This window comes from Ambystoma mexicanum, chromosome 6q, assembly GCF_040938575.1.
Source record: "Ambystoma mexicanum isolate Mex_15411 chromosome 6q, UKY_AmexF1_1, whole genome shotgun sequence".
NCBI classification, from domain to species: domain Eukaryota; kingdom Metazoa; phylum Chordata; class Amphibia; order Caudata; family Ambystomatidae; genus Ambystoma; species Ambystoma mexicanum.
In genome coordinates this window covers 1,385,598,859-1,385,613,418 of record NC_090937.1, presented here as the reverse complement: position 1 = coordinate 1,385,613,418, position 14,560 = coordinate 1,385,598,859, and the positions used below count along the sequence as shown (strand labels likewise).

The following is a 14,560-nucleotide window of genomic DNA, read 5'->3' as shown; positions in this document are numbered from 1 at the left end:
TGTATGTACTAAATCATTTAAAATAAAAAAAATAAAAAATAAAAAGTAACCCGAGGCGCAAGATGTGTACGGAACACACATGACACCCCCCCCACACAAACCAAAACAAGCGGCATGTACCGACCTTTGCGCCTACATAATCCCCACCATCAAGCACCCTGCTAATACTGCGGCCATCGCCCCCAAAACAAAGGTAGCAACCCAGCGAGACGGCATACAAACCACTGTTACCCAAAATTGCACTCTGATGATCTTGTTACTCATGGCAGCCTCCCAGATAATCTGCGTATGAAAACCCGTACTTGAAGGCTGCAGCCCGCTAATCTGCATTCGATGAACCCTAACTCCAACCAGCAACTCAACTATGTGCCATCACCTCTAAATTGCTATGTAAATGTTAACTTTGTGCATTGGATCCTATCCGCACAGTGCTTTGAGCCTCCTATCATGTGGTGGTGAGTCCAAGAGGTTAGTGTGTACCTTTTCCTGACGTGAAGTTGCACGTTGGATTCCAAGAATTTGGTTACGTTTGCGCTTGACTGGGCATGCAATTTCACTGCGTGGCCCATCCAACAACACGCTCACATAATTCCTTGTTCTTCCTCATTCTGCAGGGAGACTAGGGAATATGCAATATGCATGCTCAGCACCCTTTTTATTTCTTGGAGTATGACCGTCCCACACTTTGCGTGGAGTGTCGCCCACAGCGCTCGACTGCACGCTAAGTTGTGACGGACCCAAGCAACGTCCCGGAAATACATGCAAAGTCCGTTCAATGAAGCGCTGAAAGGTGTTTTGCACGCTGAAAAGTGCGTAAAGTCACTTTTCAGTCCGCAAAACGTTTTATGAATCAGGCTCATATGGTCATTTCGTGAGAATGCCACCATCACAATGAGAGTGCATTGTCCATATGTGTCTAAGAGAGGGGGATGAGAATAGTCTCTGGAGAGAGTGCTGGGAGTCTGGAAGCTCTTATAATTGACAAGGGGACCCGACTACATTTGTTATTTTCGGTCTTTTAATTATGAGTGTATTCTGTAATTAATGTGGGGTTCCACAAAACCTGGCAGCCAATCAGTGGTCAATAAGCAAACTAAAACATTGCCTCGGTGCTCACAGAATCAACAGGTCATTGGTTTTAATCTAAGTGTGATTGTTCGAAGAATAAGGGAAGTTTTGTGAGATGAAGTAACTCTTTTCAAAGTTTTGCTAAGTTAATTTACAATTATATTTTCAGTATATAGAATAAGAATATTACCACTGTTTTACTGAGAAAACAATATTATCAAAACATGAAACAACCATATACAAAGGAGTATTCCTGGCTGTTATGCATAACATAAAAGAACATTATGGGACCATAAGAACGTTATATTTTGATTAAAAAAAATAGGTTATATGCTTGAATCACTAAGTACATAATGCACACTGGGGTGTGGTGCTCATATCATTTCATGGTTCACGATTGTACACTCAACCTAACATCATATTTTTTTCAGCAATAAACCAAATATGGTTCTATGTTTATTCAACCAGTATTTTTTGCTGCCTTTTTTTTTGCCGAAAATGTTTTGCCCAAAAAAATCATGGATTTTTTTTGTGTGGGGGGTTCTCCCAATCCCCTCTCCCCTATTATTTATTTCCCATACACTACTCCAACCTACTGCTGATATGCCCCCGCCCCCCGTCATATTTGTGTGATGATTTTTTCAGCAAAACATTTCCGACAAAAAAATGTCAGCAGAAAAAAAATGGCTGATTAATTAACGTTGTACCCCATATACACTCATTGTGGCAGCCTCAGTATTTGGATGTGATGATAAAATGCCTGCAGCATTTGCCAATTGCTCCTGTGGGGTCAGAGGGGCAGAAAGGATTGTTGTCCATAAATTGAACCTCTCAGACTTTAGAAGAAGAGGGGCAGGGTGTCAATTTAAGGATTAGTGTTTATACCCAGTCCCCAATGCACAGGCACCCTTAAGGAATTATATTTTAAGGATGGATTTAGCATAGGACAGTGCTAAAATGATTCGTATGGTAGGAAAGGGGTGTAGAAAGTGTGAATGCATTTTGATGTAATTGAGGTAGACTTCATTTTTTATTGGTAATTTGTTTGTAATTACCTTTTCTCTGAGCAATTTCATATATGCCCTATTTTTCTCTGTAAGGCACTAAAGGATGGCACAATCTTCTTTATACTAATGGTATGAAACCAGGGTCTGACCAGGGCACACAAATGGGCCGAGCACCAATGAAAAAGTGGCCCACAGTTGCAAATGGCAATTAGTTCCTTTTCTGACATACTGTTTGACTAGTACCGAAGGGGGAGGATTTTGATCAAATGTGATGTACATTGTGCATTTTAAAGACTATTTATTCAGTAGCACTAAGTCTAAGTAACTTAGCAAAGTGGCTCAAGTGGCCAAAAAAAGTGGCCCGCGCTAGTATTTTGTGGTTTTGGTTCGGGCATTGCGCTAGTGCCCTGTACGCCAGTCCGAGCCTGTTTGAAACGTGTATCAGTGTCCCTCGAATGCACTCAATTCACCCACGTGCGAGAAGGAATGGATTTCTACCCACTTCGTCATGCACCAACCATACACTTACGTTAGTCTGGGAGCCAATTTTGACTTAAGGTTGGCAAGTGTATAGGGGTCTGTACTGAAATAATCTTGTGCTTATGGGATGGCACTCCCACAACAGGCAGGGAACCGCTGAGAATTATGGGACCTCCTCCTTGCGTGATATTTGACTCGTATGTAAATTGTGAAAGTAGATTGAATGAAAACAGGAACACACAAGGTGTGCATCCTTTCTGCGGCATACTCAAGCATATGCTCCCCTGATAAGTAAAATGGAAAGACATTTCATTAATTAACATGTTGTAGTAGTCCCATTATTTTGCATTCACTGTATGGGAATGCGCAACTTCAAGTAATACTGTCACGTACGTGCACATGGCTTACCTCTTCTGCCGCAAGGTCATATCCGTCAGGGTTCATGGATGGCAGCAGGTGGATTCTAGTATTGTTTATCAAAGTCTGGATCCGCGGACTCCCAAGGAGGTATTCGGAGCATAAATACTGAGCAAGGTATATCAGCAGTTCTTTTCCAACCACTTCGTTTCCATGCATGTTGCCAATGTATCTAAATTCCGGTTCCACTGTGAAAACACATTGTTAAATATATGATGTCTGTTAAAATGTAGCAGCTAAGCATATTTTTCAAAGTCAGCAAGTGCAGATGGCCTGCAATTCGGCGTACAGGCAATGATGGTTGCACACTGTAGCATTGCAACTCTTCAGGATGTCGGATTTAAAGTTTACATGATTTTCAGCACAGCTTGCACACAGTACAAAAGGAACCTTTTAAAATGTTGGATTACATCAAATATGACAATATTAAGCTAGGCATGTAATACTCACAAGCACCCTGGGAGGGGGTGCTGACCAATCAGGATGCTCAGAAATGTGGGATGTATTCTAAGGTACAAGCCCACGTTCCGCGCACCATGGTTAGTCAGCACCCCTTTCCTTTCCCCTTCACCGGTGCTAATGTTGTCTTTGTTTTATTTAAAAAATAAAAGAAACTTATCTTTACAACACGGCCCTTCGACGCACAGTGCTGGTGTCCTCAACGTACCCTTTTTCAATGTTGATGCCTTCACCATCATCGAGATTGAAAACGGACTTCCAGCATGCCAGCACTGCACAGCACTGGGCTGTGCTCAAAATGTAAGGTTCCCTTTTTTTATTTAAAATAAAAGGCACCATTAGCACCCGTGTTTGGAACTACACGGGTGCTAATGGTGATATGTCCGCTGTGGTAGTCGGCCATGTCAGTAACGGCACCGCCACCCTCATTAAGGGACCCTCGCTGCGCTCAGGCAGTTCACTAGGGTGGCAGGCCATTACCTACAGGGTCGGCCTTCTACCTCAGGGCATATTGCCTCAATATTCAGTGAGAGTTTGTGGAACCAAATAAAGCATTTGCATTCTGTAACAGGCACATCTCCCTTTCCCTATGTAACTACTACTACTATTTCCGCTACCAGTACCAGTACTACAATAAGAAGACAATATATACATGACTATTTAAATTGCACACACATCAAACTGATTTGCAGTTAGACAATTCAATAACAGTTACTAGTATTACCCAACTAAATGGTGCTTGTTTGTCATCCACGGAATCATGCTATTAAGAGTTGTATGTGCATGCATTTTGAGCAGTGACCTGCTGGTCTCTTGTTGGGCTCTCAGCCTATAGTGCTTACTTTACTTATTTAAAAAAGTGCAAAGAAATGGGACTTGAAATAAACATTAGCAAAATCAAATGTATGACTTTTAAACCAAGATATTCAGATCACACTACACTTAATATAATTGTGGATGGGGAAATACCCAATCAGTCCTTCCATTACGATTATTTGGGTATTTCATTTGTGGACACCTGAGCATGGGCAACTCAGGTGACAAAATCAAATGCCAGCTGGGGGTGTGAAAAAAATCACCTAAAGTATGGATGGGGCACTGTGACACCTCACAAATCTCAAGCAAAATCAGCGGCCCTGTATGGAGCAGAAATATGGGTTATACAATTCTTTGGCCTAGTGGTATCTGACAATAAATTCTTGAAAGGGCTTTTGATGCTCCCTGAAAGCACCCCGACTGTCCCCAATTGCATGGAGTGCGACCTATGGCCAACAGACCTTGTGATAGCTTTGAAATGTGTGCTTTACTGAGCGAATATCCTGAGGCCCTTACCCAGGTCATGTACCTGAATGGGGGCATATCCATTCTTTGGTTCTGCCATGTTAGCAAACAGCTTGTTATGCAGGACCTAGCAAGCTCATTGGATAATCCCGATCAAGAATAAACCTTGTGTGAAAGCAGCAATTCACAAGTATTTTAGACCATGTATGGCAAACGCTTGCTCAAGCCTGGAGTTGGACCCCCAGTACTTGGCTTGTAAACCCATTTTTGGTTTTGAAAGTTATCTTGATGCCATCTCTCTTACCTTTACAGGTGCACTTAATGTTGAATTTCATGTGTTCTATGTGATGGTCTGCAAGTCTTGAGGATAACATATTTGAAATCCCTTTTTAACACCCAGAGTATCCGTTCTACACTTTTTGCGTTTTCATTCTCTAAATCAACTGCGAATCAAAACAGCCTCTTGCAGATGGTCAAGTACATTCATGGAGTCTGGCTCAAGAGGGATTCATGGATAAAACTGTTAGATGGGGGGTTTTGATTGAAACCACGTTGCATCTGCAATCATATTTTAGATGCTTGTTTGCTAGAAACCTTTGGAGAGTAAACTTGCACTATATTGTATTTATTGAATTTGGCATGTGTTGATGATGTACGTATGTGTTTTTGCAACCTAAAGATTTTAAATCGAATAAAGGATTTCAACAACCACTTCAATAACGAATGCGTCAAAATGGAACATTTTCTGGTGATCATGGTCGGACTGGGACATAAAAGTGGCTTGGGCAGCGATGGAAAAGCGGCCCACAGTTGATAAGGCAGTTCATTGCTTTTCGGACAGACTACTTGAGTAGTACCCAACAGTGAGTTTTTTGGGAAAAATGTGTGCAAATGGTGATTTAAAGACTATTTGTTCAGTAATATGGTAACATCTACTAGATCAAAAGTGAAACAACTCATCAAACTGGCACTCTTTGGTCACAAAATGGCCTATTTTGACCAAATAAACTAGCTTGCACTAGCAAGTTGGGCCTACAATTCGAGCATTGCCCTGTGCTAGGGAGAATTCTCAATATGTGCTAATTTCCCTTACCTTGTGAGACCGCCAGCAACTTTGCTGGATTTCTAGGATATGATTTATTTTACCTGGAAAGAGTGTGAGCCTTTTTTTACCTATCTTCCATGTGTGTGTTTTACTTTTGTGTTCTTTGGTTATGGAGTTTTAAAACAACTCAATAGGCCTCATCTTTTTCTGTGTGTCACACATAACCTTCAGTGCAATGGCACAGGGGTGTCTTTCATACTTCCCAAGTTTAAAGACCTTCTCTGGGACTAACTACCATCTCCTAGAGTATGTTAAGTTAAATTGACTTTACTAGTCTTTTTAAATTTACTGACCCAGCACACACTATCTTCCTATAGAGTTCTGGAGGGGTTTCTTAGCTTCCCCTTAGTCAAAATACTCATGTAACAGTAAAATGTTACATTTTCCTACTTTAAATGGCTGGTGGCAGTGGTTTAGATTAACTACTGTGATTTTTCCCGACCGCTAACAACGGTAGCTAAAAATCGGGTCAGCTATGTTTTTCAATATGCCGCCCCAGACCTGTCTGTAAAAACAGACTCTGGTCATCTTTTCTCGCCATTTCTTTTAGGAAAAGTCCCTCTTGTGTTTGTCACTGCGTGCTAAACCAGATTTGGTCCCTTTGCTCGTTGGCCTTTGGCAGGCTTCAGTGCTGAAGCACTCCTCTGGTGCCTGAGTGTCTGGGTTGGGCAGGATGTGAGGGAGGTGCCTGAAACTCCCCGTGCTTAGTCTCTAGGAGACCTGAATGCACTCTTGCATGATTGGCTGGCTGGCTGTCCGGCAAGGACAGCCAAACTGCTGTATGAGTGACAGCCAGGCTTGAATGAATGGGGGAAAACTCTTTAAAAGCAGGTCTCTGGGACTTGGAAAGCAGAGTCGACCACTGGAACGAAAGAACCGAAGACGAGCTGAAGGAAGAGGACTGCTGCAACTCCTGAACGACTGGTGCAGCCCTGCTGCAGGACCAAATTGCCTGAAACTCCAATTGACAGAGAAGCCCTTCAAGGTTAACTTCTTCCCTTGTATTTGGTGGGAACAACCAACGCGTAAGCCACCTGGACACCATCCCCATCTGGTCGAATTTTCATCGGAGTGCTGTTGAAAACCGGATAGCCAGAGGGAAGGAAACTAGCTTGCGGACTTTAAGGCACTCATACTTTAAGCAAACATCTTGCTACAGCTTTTGGCCTCAACCCTGGACAGTGCAGGAACCTCCCGACGTCCTCCTTCTTGTCCCCAGGACTGAAGCCCAGGAACAGTGAGACCTTCTCGAACTGCCAGGAACAACTGCCTCAGCTACAGCTTTCTTCATTAACAAGGTACTGTGCAAACGCGGTGCGGAACTATTTTCGGCCATCGAGAAAGTGTGTGAAACTTTCCTCAACTTCGAAGGTTGTCCTTCCCTAAACATTCGTCAAACTTTTCGCCTAGCCAAATTCTTCTAAACTCTGTGGCAAAGACATACCGTTGTCTACCAGAACTGTGTTATCCTATACAAAGACTCTGAACCATTGACTTTGGCCCAGGCCTATGAGAAGAATTGCTGGTTTTATTTAACTGAAACCCTTTGCCCTGCCTACGAATGTATTTGGGCTGTCTATTCTTATAACCTTGTCTTTTTATCCCTTCAATAAGCATTTGAAGTGCCATTTTAGTTCCACTTCACAGGAGCTAAACTTGTTCATTTATTTACCGGTTGGATTTTTGTGGTTTATTAGTGTGTGATATTGAGCTGCTTATGCTAGTGTAATGTTTTCTAACTGACTGAGTAAATACATAAATATTCTTTTACCAAGAAACCTAGAGTAAGTGTTTACTTGAATCACTGTATTAAATGGTCCTTTGTGTAACTTGTTCTACTGCTCACTTAAACTCTTGAGATAAGTATGGCTGCTCAGCCATCTCTACCACTTTACTGTGTAGTACAAGCATGTACCAAAGCTGAAATTGTGCTTACACTTGTAGTCTTGATTGCCTGTAGTGTTCCCAAAGGGTACTGCAGGTGATTCTGCCTAACACTGGTGTGCAGCAGTGGTTTAAAGTATACTTGTTACATTTAGAGTGCTACTTTTACCTTTGTTCAAGTAATCCTCCCAAGGCCAAGCAACACTAGTAAATCAATTGTTTTATCATGACTGATATGGAAAGCTACAGACAGGAGACCCTAGTGACTTTAACTGTTGATCAATGAGAGATATGTGTAAAGCTAGGAATCTCACTGTCAAAGGTAACAAGGTTGAATTGAAAGACAAGTTGTTAGAATACCAAAGTCTGAGGAGTGGGTCTGATACCCCCACCCCTAGAGCAAATGTGGAACATTTTGATGAGGATGTTAATATGTCAGAGCCCAGCTCTAATATTGTGGATGAGTTAGATGAGGCAGAAGAGTCTCAGAATGTAGCCCCTGTCTTACCTCTACCTGCTCATAGGCCTCAACCTTTGACCACAGGGACCCCATCAGGTCCAAACCTATGTCCTGAATTTGTCTCCTTTGAAAAGATGAGACTGGAGTTAGAATTTAAAAGAATCCAAGCTCAAACTGAAAGCAAACATCAAAAGCTTAGATTAAATGAATTTGGGAAATGGAATTGAATCATGCACTAGAAATGAAAAGGTTGTCTGTTGAAACTGGTTCTCTCCCAGAGTCTCTAGGTCTTCCAGTCCTAAGAGGCCTTGCATGCCCAAAGATGCAGTAAATATAATGAGGTTAAGCTCGATATTTTGGATTGGTTGGCTGCTTTTGAATATAACCTTGGGATTCAAGACATTAGAGGGAATAAGTTGATTCCTTGGCTTTTTTTCTAGGCTACCCCCTGTTGCAACTGATGTGGTACTGGAGTTGGGGGATGTAGACAGTAATGAGTATGAAACTGTGAGGCTAGCTTTGATAGCTAGATTTTGGAAGGCCCCTTTTCAGTATCTTAAGAGGTTTAGAAGCCTCAAAAAGCATGATGGTACCCCTTGGGCTACCTGGGTGACTGAATGTTTGAAAAACTTAATTGGATGTGTTAAGGGTTACAGCGTTAACACTTATGAAGGTATGAGAAATCTGGTTATGTTGGAATCTATTTATGATGCCAGCTCTCCTGAGCTGAGACAGCACATGTCTGATTATAAGGAAATTGATCCAAAGAAGTTAGCAAGGGCTGCTGACTTGTGGGTTGTCTATAGGGCTACTCACAAGTATTTTGGAGAAACTCAGAAGAAGGATGAGGGAAAGCAGCACAACAAGATGCCGAAGAGAATTCTAATACTTCCACTCACAGAGAGGGCCACAAACATAAGAAGGGTAAGACCCAAGAGAAACGGGATCAGGCTAGTGTACCTCCTGGTGACAAATCAGAAGGAGGTTAGAACAAACCCTCATTCATAAAGACATTTGGTAAATGTTATGCTTGTGGGTCAACTGACCATGTGAAAGGGGATCCTAGATGTAAGGGTAAACCTTCAGGGTTCCACACTGTCTCCTTAGCCTTCTCCCCAGTGGATGAAGTACCAATGGCAAGTGGAAACTTTCAATTACTGGCTGAGAACCCATGAAAGTCTCAGCCAGTGTTTCCTTAGTATAACTGGGTCTGATGGAACAGCAGAACGTAAATGTGTACAACTCTATTCCAGACAATACTAAAGAGTATTACAAAGACAGTGTTCTTGTGAATGGTCAGGAGACCCCTGCCATCAGAGAAACTGGGGCCAGCATAACTGTAGTTGATGAATCATTTTTCAAGGTTGAGGATGTTGCTAAGGCACCCAAATTCCTAACTAAACTTGCCGGAGGCCCTGTCCAAATGCTTCCACAGTTACCAGCTCTTATCCAGTGCAATGACATGACTGTCAAGATACCTGTCAGTGCGCAGAGTGATGTACCTGGGAGAGTCCTGTTGGGGAATTACTTAACAACTCTTGGAGTTGTATCAATCACCCCCAGGCCTCCCAGCAAAAGGAAACAGTAGCAGACTTGAAAGGCCAGAGAGAGTACCTTAAGGGGCTCTCAAGAGGAGATTATAAAAGAGAATATAACTCCCAGTCCACAGGACTTACTGACTGCAATTTCAAAAACGAAGGAGGAGAAGGGGAAACCTACAACCCCCAGGAAGAAACCAACCAGCACTCCTGTGCTACCAACAAGGACATCCCAGAGAGGACTGTCCAAGATCACACCTGTGATCCCTCCACGGGCTGAGACTGAGTGTGTGGAACAACCTTGTGTGGTTGAATCAGCTGCTGAGGAATCAGAGCTGGAAGTGGACCTTGCTCCTGTTGGAGATCTGGACCCTGCAGACCATCCTGAGCTGCAGTCTTTACTGGCAGAAGGTGGACCCTGTAGGGAAGACTTCAGCAGAGGTCAAAGAGAGTATCCTACTCTTGAAGGTCTTCGCCAACAGGCAGCATCCCAGCTGAATGGACAAGAGCCAGGGAAGCATAGGTTGTACTGGGAAGATGGCCTCTCCTACAGTGAACCGACTGAGTCTATCCAAGGGGACTACAGAAGACGTGTAGTGCCTCTTGAAAGCAGACTCCAGTTCCTACAGTTAGCCCATGAGATACCTTTGGCTGGTCACTTAAGTTTTAAGAAGACCAAGGAAAGGCTCTCCTTATATTTCTACTGGCCTAAGTTTGGGTCTGATGTAGATAAGTGCTGTAGGAGCTGTCACACTTGCCAAACCTCTGGCAAGAGTGGAGCCCGGAATTTTGCACCCTTGGTCCCTCTCCCAGTGGTGGGAGTTCCTTTTGAGAGGGTAGGAATCAACATTGTTGGTTCTTTAGACCCTCCAACATCTTCAGGAAACAGGTTTATCCTGGTTGTAGTAGACCATGCTACTAGGTATCCTAAAGCCGTACCTATGAGAACTGTTACAGCTCAGGCTGTGGCTAAGGCCCCACTTGGTATTTTTACCAGAGTACATTTTCCTAAGGAAGTTATCTCTGACAGGGGGTCCAATTTTATGTCCCACTACATGCAGGCCATGTGGAAAAACTGTGGAGTAACTTACAAGTTTTCAACTGCCTACCATCCTCAGACAAATGGATTGGTAGAGAGGTTCAACCATACAATGAAGAGCGTGATAGGTGCTTTAGAGGAACCCCTTAGAAGAAAGTGGGACCTTCTACAGCCATGCCTTCTATTTGCATATAGAGAAGTCTCTCAAGGGTTAGTAGGATTTAGTCCCTTTCAACTTCTTTATGGCCATCCAGTTAGAGGCCCCTTGGTCCTAATTAAGGAGGGGTTGGAGAGTGCTCCATCCCCCACGCCAGTGAGAGTCACTGACTATGTGATAGGTCTCCGGAGGAGAATGTCACACATGATGGCAGAAGCATCAGATAACTTGAAAGCAGGTCAGGCTCTGGTGAAGCATTGGCATGACCAGAAGGCCAACATGGTTGAGTTTACTCAAGACCAGCTAGTTCTAGTTATGGTAGCTACAAGGCAGAGGGCCTTACAGGACAAATGGATAGGACCCTTCAAGGTTGTGGGTAAACTTGGAGAGGTCAACTATCTGGTGGACTTAGGCAATCCTAAGGAGGCTCCCAGAGTCTTTCACACCAACCGTCTAAAAGCTTATGTCTGAAAACCAGAAGTAGGAGCTTTGCTCCTAGCTTCAACTCAAGAGGAGGAGGAGAGTGAACCTCTGCCTGACCTCCTCAGAGGCCAGCATTTAGATGAGAACATAGAAGGAGTCAATCTCTCTTCTAATTTGACACTTGAACAACAGGAAAAGTGCAAGTTTCTGTTCAATGAGTTTGCCTCCCTGTTTTCACTATCACCAGGCTTGACCCCTTGAGACCAGCACGATATTGAAACTGGTGACTGTTTACCTGTTTAAAGCAGAGGTTACAGGATGTCGGCTCATGTAAGATCCCACATAAAGGGGGAGGTCAACAAGATGCTTGATCTCGGGGTAATAGAGCCCTACCAGTCCATGGTCTAGTCCAGTTGTTCTAGTACCAAAGGCAGGATCCAATGAGTTGATATTCTGTGTGGACTATTAAGCTCTTAATGCAGTCACCAAGACTGATGCCCACCCATTACCAAGGACACTTGGATGACTTTGCAATGTTCAGCACTACTTGGAAAGAACATGTTGACCACTTAGGATATGTTTTGCAGGCTCTTGAGCCCATCTGACCATAAAGGCTAGTAAATGTCAAAGTTGGTCAGAGTAAAGTGATCTACCTTGGACATGAGGTAGGAGGAAGTGAAATCAGGCCATGGCCTAGTAAAGTACAAGCTGTACAAAACTGAGCCACCCCTACTACTCAAGCCCAAGTGAGAGCCTTCCCATGCCTCACTGGGTACTATAGGAACTTCATTGAGAACTATGGGTCCATAGCTTCTCCCTTGAATGTGATCTCCTCTACCAAATCTCCTAAAAAGGTCAGGTGGAATGAGGAGTGCACTCAGCATTTGAAGGCCTAAAGAAAGCCCTTTGTCAAGCTCCAGTCCTAAGAGCTCCTGACTATAACCAAACCTTCATTGTGCAGACAGATGCTTCAAATACAGGTATAGGTGCAGTCCTTAGTCAACTGGATGAGAAATGTAGGGAACACTCCATTTGCTTCATCAGCAGGAAGCTGAAGGAACGAGAAACAAGCTGGGCAACCATAGAGCATGAGTGCTTTGCTATTGTGTGGTCACTGAAGAAGTTTAGGCCATACTTGTATGGATCTACATTTGTGATTCAGACTGACCGCCAACCCTTGAGATGGTTGATTCAAATGAAAGGGGAAAACCCAAAACTACTGAGATGGTCAATCAACCTGCCAGGGTTTGATTTTACCATTGAACACAGGTCAGGGTGTCACTACCAAAATGCTGATGGTCTCTCCAGGATGTTTGACCGACTGGAGTAAGGTGATTCATACAGGAGTGGATTAAATCCTCCTGTCCCTTAGTCTGGGGGGGAGTGTTAGGGTGAATTCTCAATATGTGCTAATTTCCCTTACCTTTTGAGACCCCCAGCAACTTTGCTGGAATTCTAGGATTTGATTTTTTTTACCTGGGAAGAGTCTGAGACTTTTTTTTTACCACACTTCGATGTATTTTGTGTGTGTTTTACTTTTGTGTTCTTTGGTTATTGGTTTGGTTATACTCAATAGGATTCATCTTTTTCTGTGTGTCACGCAGCACCGTCAGTGCAGTGGCACAGGGGTGACTTTCATACTCCCCAGGGTTTAAACACCTTCTCTGGGACTGACTACCGTCTCCCAGAGTATGTAAAGTTAAATTGGCTTTACTAGTCTTTTTAAATTTACTGACTCAGCACACACTATCTTCCTATAGAGTGCTGAAGGGCTTGCTTAGCTTCCCCTGAGTCAAAACACTCATGTAACAGGAAAATGTTACCTTTTTCTACTTTAAATGGTGGGTGGCAGTGGTTTAGATTAACTACTGTGATTTTTCCCGACCGCTAACAACGGTAGCTAAAAATCGGGTCAGCCATGTTTTCAATAAGCCGCCCCAGACCTGTCTGTAAAAACAGACTCCGGTCATCTTTTTTCGCCATTTCTTTTAGGAAAATTCCATCTTGTGTTTGTCTCTGTGCGCCAAACCAAGTTTGGTCCCTTTGTTCGTTGGCCTTTGGCGGGCTTCAGTGCTGAAGCCCCCCTCTGGCGCCTGAGTGTCTGGGGTGGACAGGATGTGAGGGAGGTGCCCTAAACTCCCTGTGCTTAGTCTCCAAGGAGACCTGGATGCACTCTGGTGTGATTGGCTGGCTGGCTGTCCGGCAAGGACAGCCACCCTGCTGTGTGAGTGACAGCCAGGCTGGAATGAATGGGGGAAAATTGTCTAAAAGGAGGTCTCTGGGACTTGGAAAGCAGAGTCGACCACTTGAACGAAAGAACCGAAGACAAGCTGAAGGAAGAGGACTGCTGCAACTCCTGAACGACTGGTGAAGCCCTGCTGCAGGACCAAATTGCCTGAAACCAATTGACAGAGAAGCCCTTCAAGGTTAACTTCTTCCCTTGTATTTGGTGGGAACAACCAACGCGTAAGCCACCTGGACACCATCCCCATCTGGTCGAATTTTCATCGGAGTGCTGTTGAAAACCGGATAGCCAGAGGGAAGGAAACTAGCTTGTTGACTTTAAGGCACTCATACCTTAATTAAACATCTTGCTACAGTTTTTGGCCTCAACCCTGGGCAGTGCAGGAACCTCCCGACGTCCTCCTTCTTGTCCCCATGACTGAAGCCCAGGAACAGTGAGATCTTCTCGAACTGCCAGGAACAACTGCCTCAGCTACAGCTTTCTTCATTAACAAGGTACTGTGCAAACGCGGTGCGGAACTATTTTCGGCCATCGAGAAAGTGCGTGAAACTTTCCTCAACTTCGAAGGTTGTCCTTCCCTAAACATTTGTCAAACTTTTCGCCTAGCCAAATTCTTCTAAACTCTGTGGCAAAGACATAACCGTTGTCTACCAGAACTGTGTTATCCTATACAAAGACTCTGAACCATTGACTTTGGCCCAGGCCTATGAGAAGAATTGCTGGTTTTATTTAACTGAAACCCTTTGCCCTGCCTACGAATGTATTTGGGCTGTCTATTCTTATAACCTTGTCTTTTTATCCCTTCAATAAGCATTTGAAGTGCCATTTTAGTTCCACTTCACAGGAGCTAAACTTGTTCATTTACTTACCGGTTGTATTTTTGTGGTTTATTAGTGTGTGATATTGAGCTGCTTATGCTAGTGTAATGTTTTCTAACTGACTGAGTAAATACATAAATATTCTTTTACCAAGAAACCTAGAGTAAGTGTTTACTTGA

At 43.6% G+C, this 14,560-nt stretch overlaps 1 protein-coding gene across 1 annotated transcript in view; it reads right to left on the bottom strand.

Annotated features, from left to right (window-relative positions):
- Window positions 1–14,560, bottom strand: part of CPZ (carboxypeptidase Z) — a 435,147-nt gene that overhangs the window by 122,231 nt on the left and 298,356 nt on the right. The window contains exon 5 of the mRNA XM_069632030.1: window positions 2,964–3,160. Coding sequence (XP_069488131.1) covers window positions 2,964–3,160 — 197 coding nt within the window. The remainder of the gene's footprint in view (window positions 1–2,963; window positions 3,161–14,560) is intronic.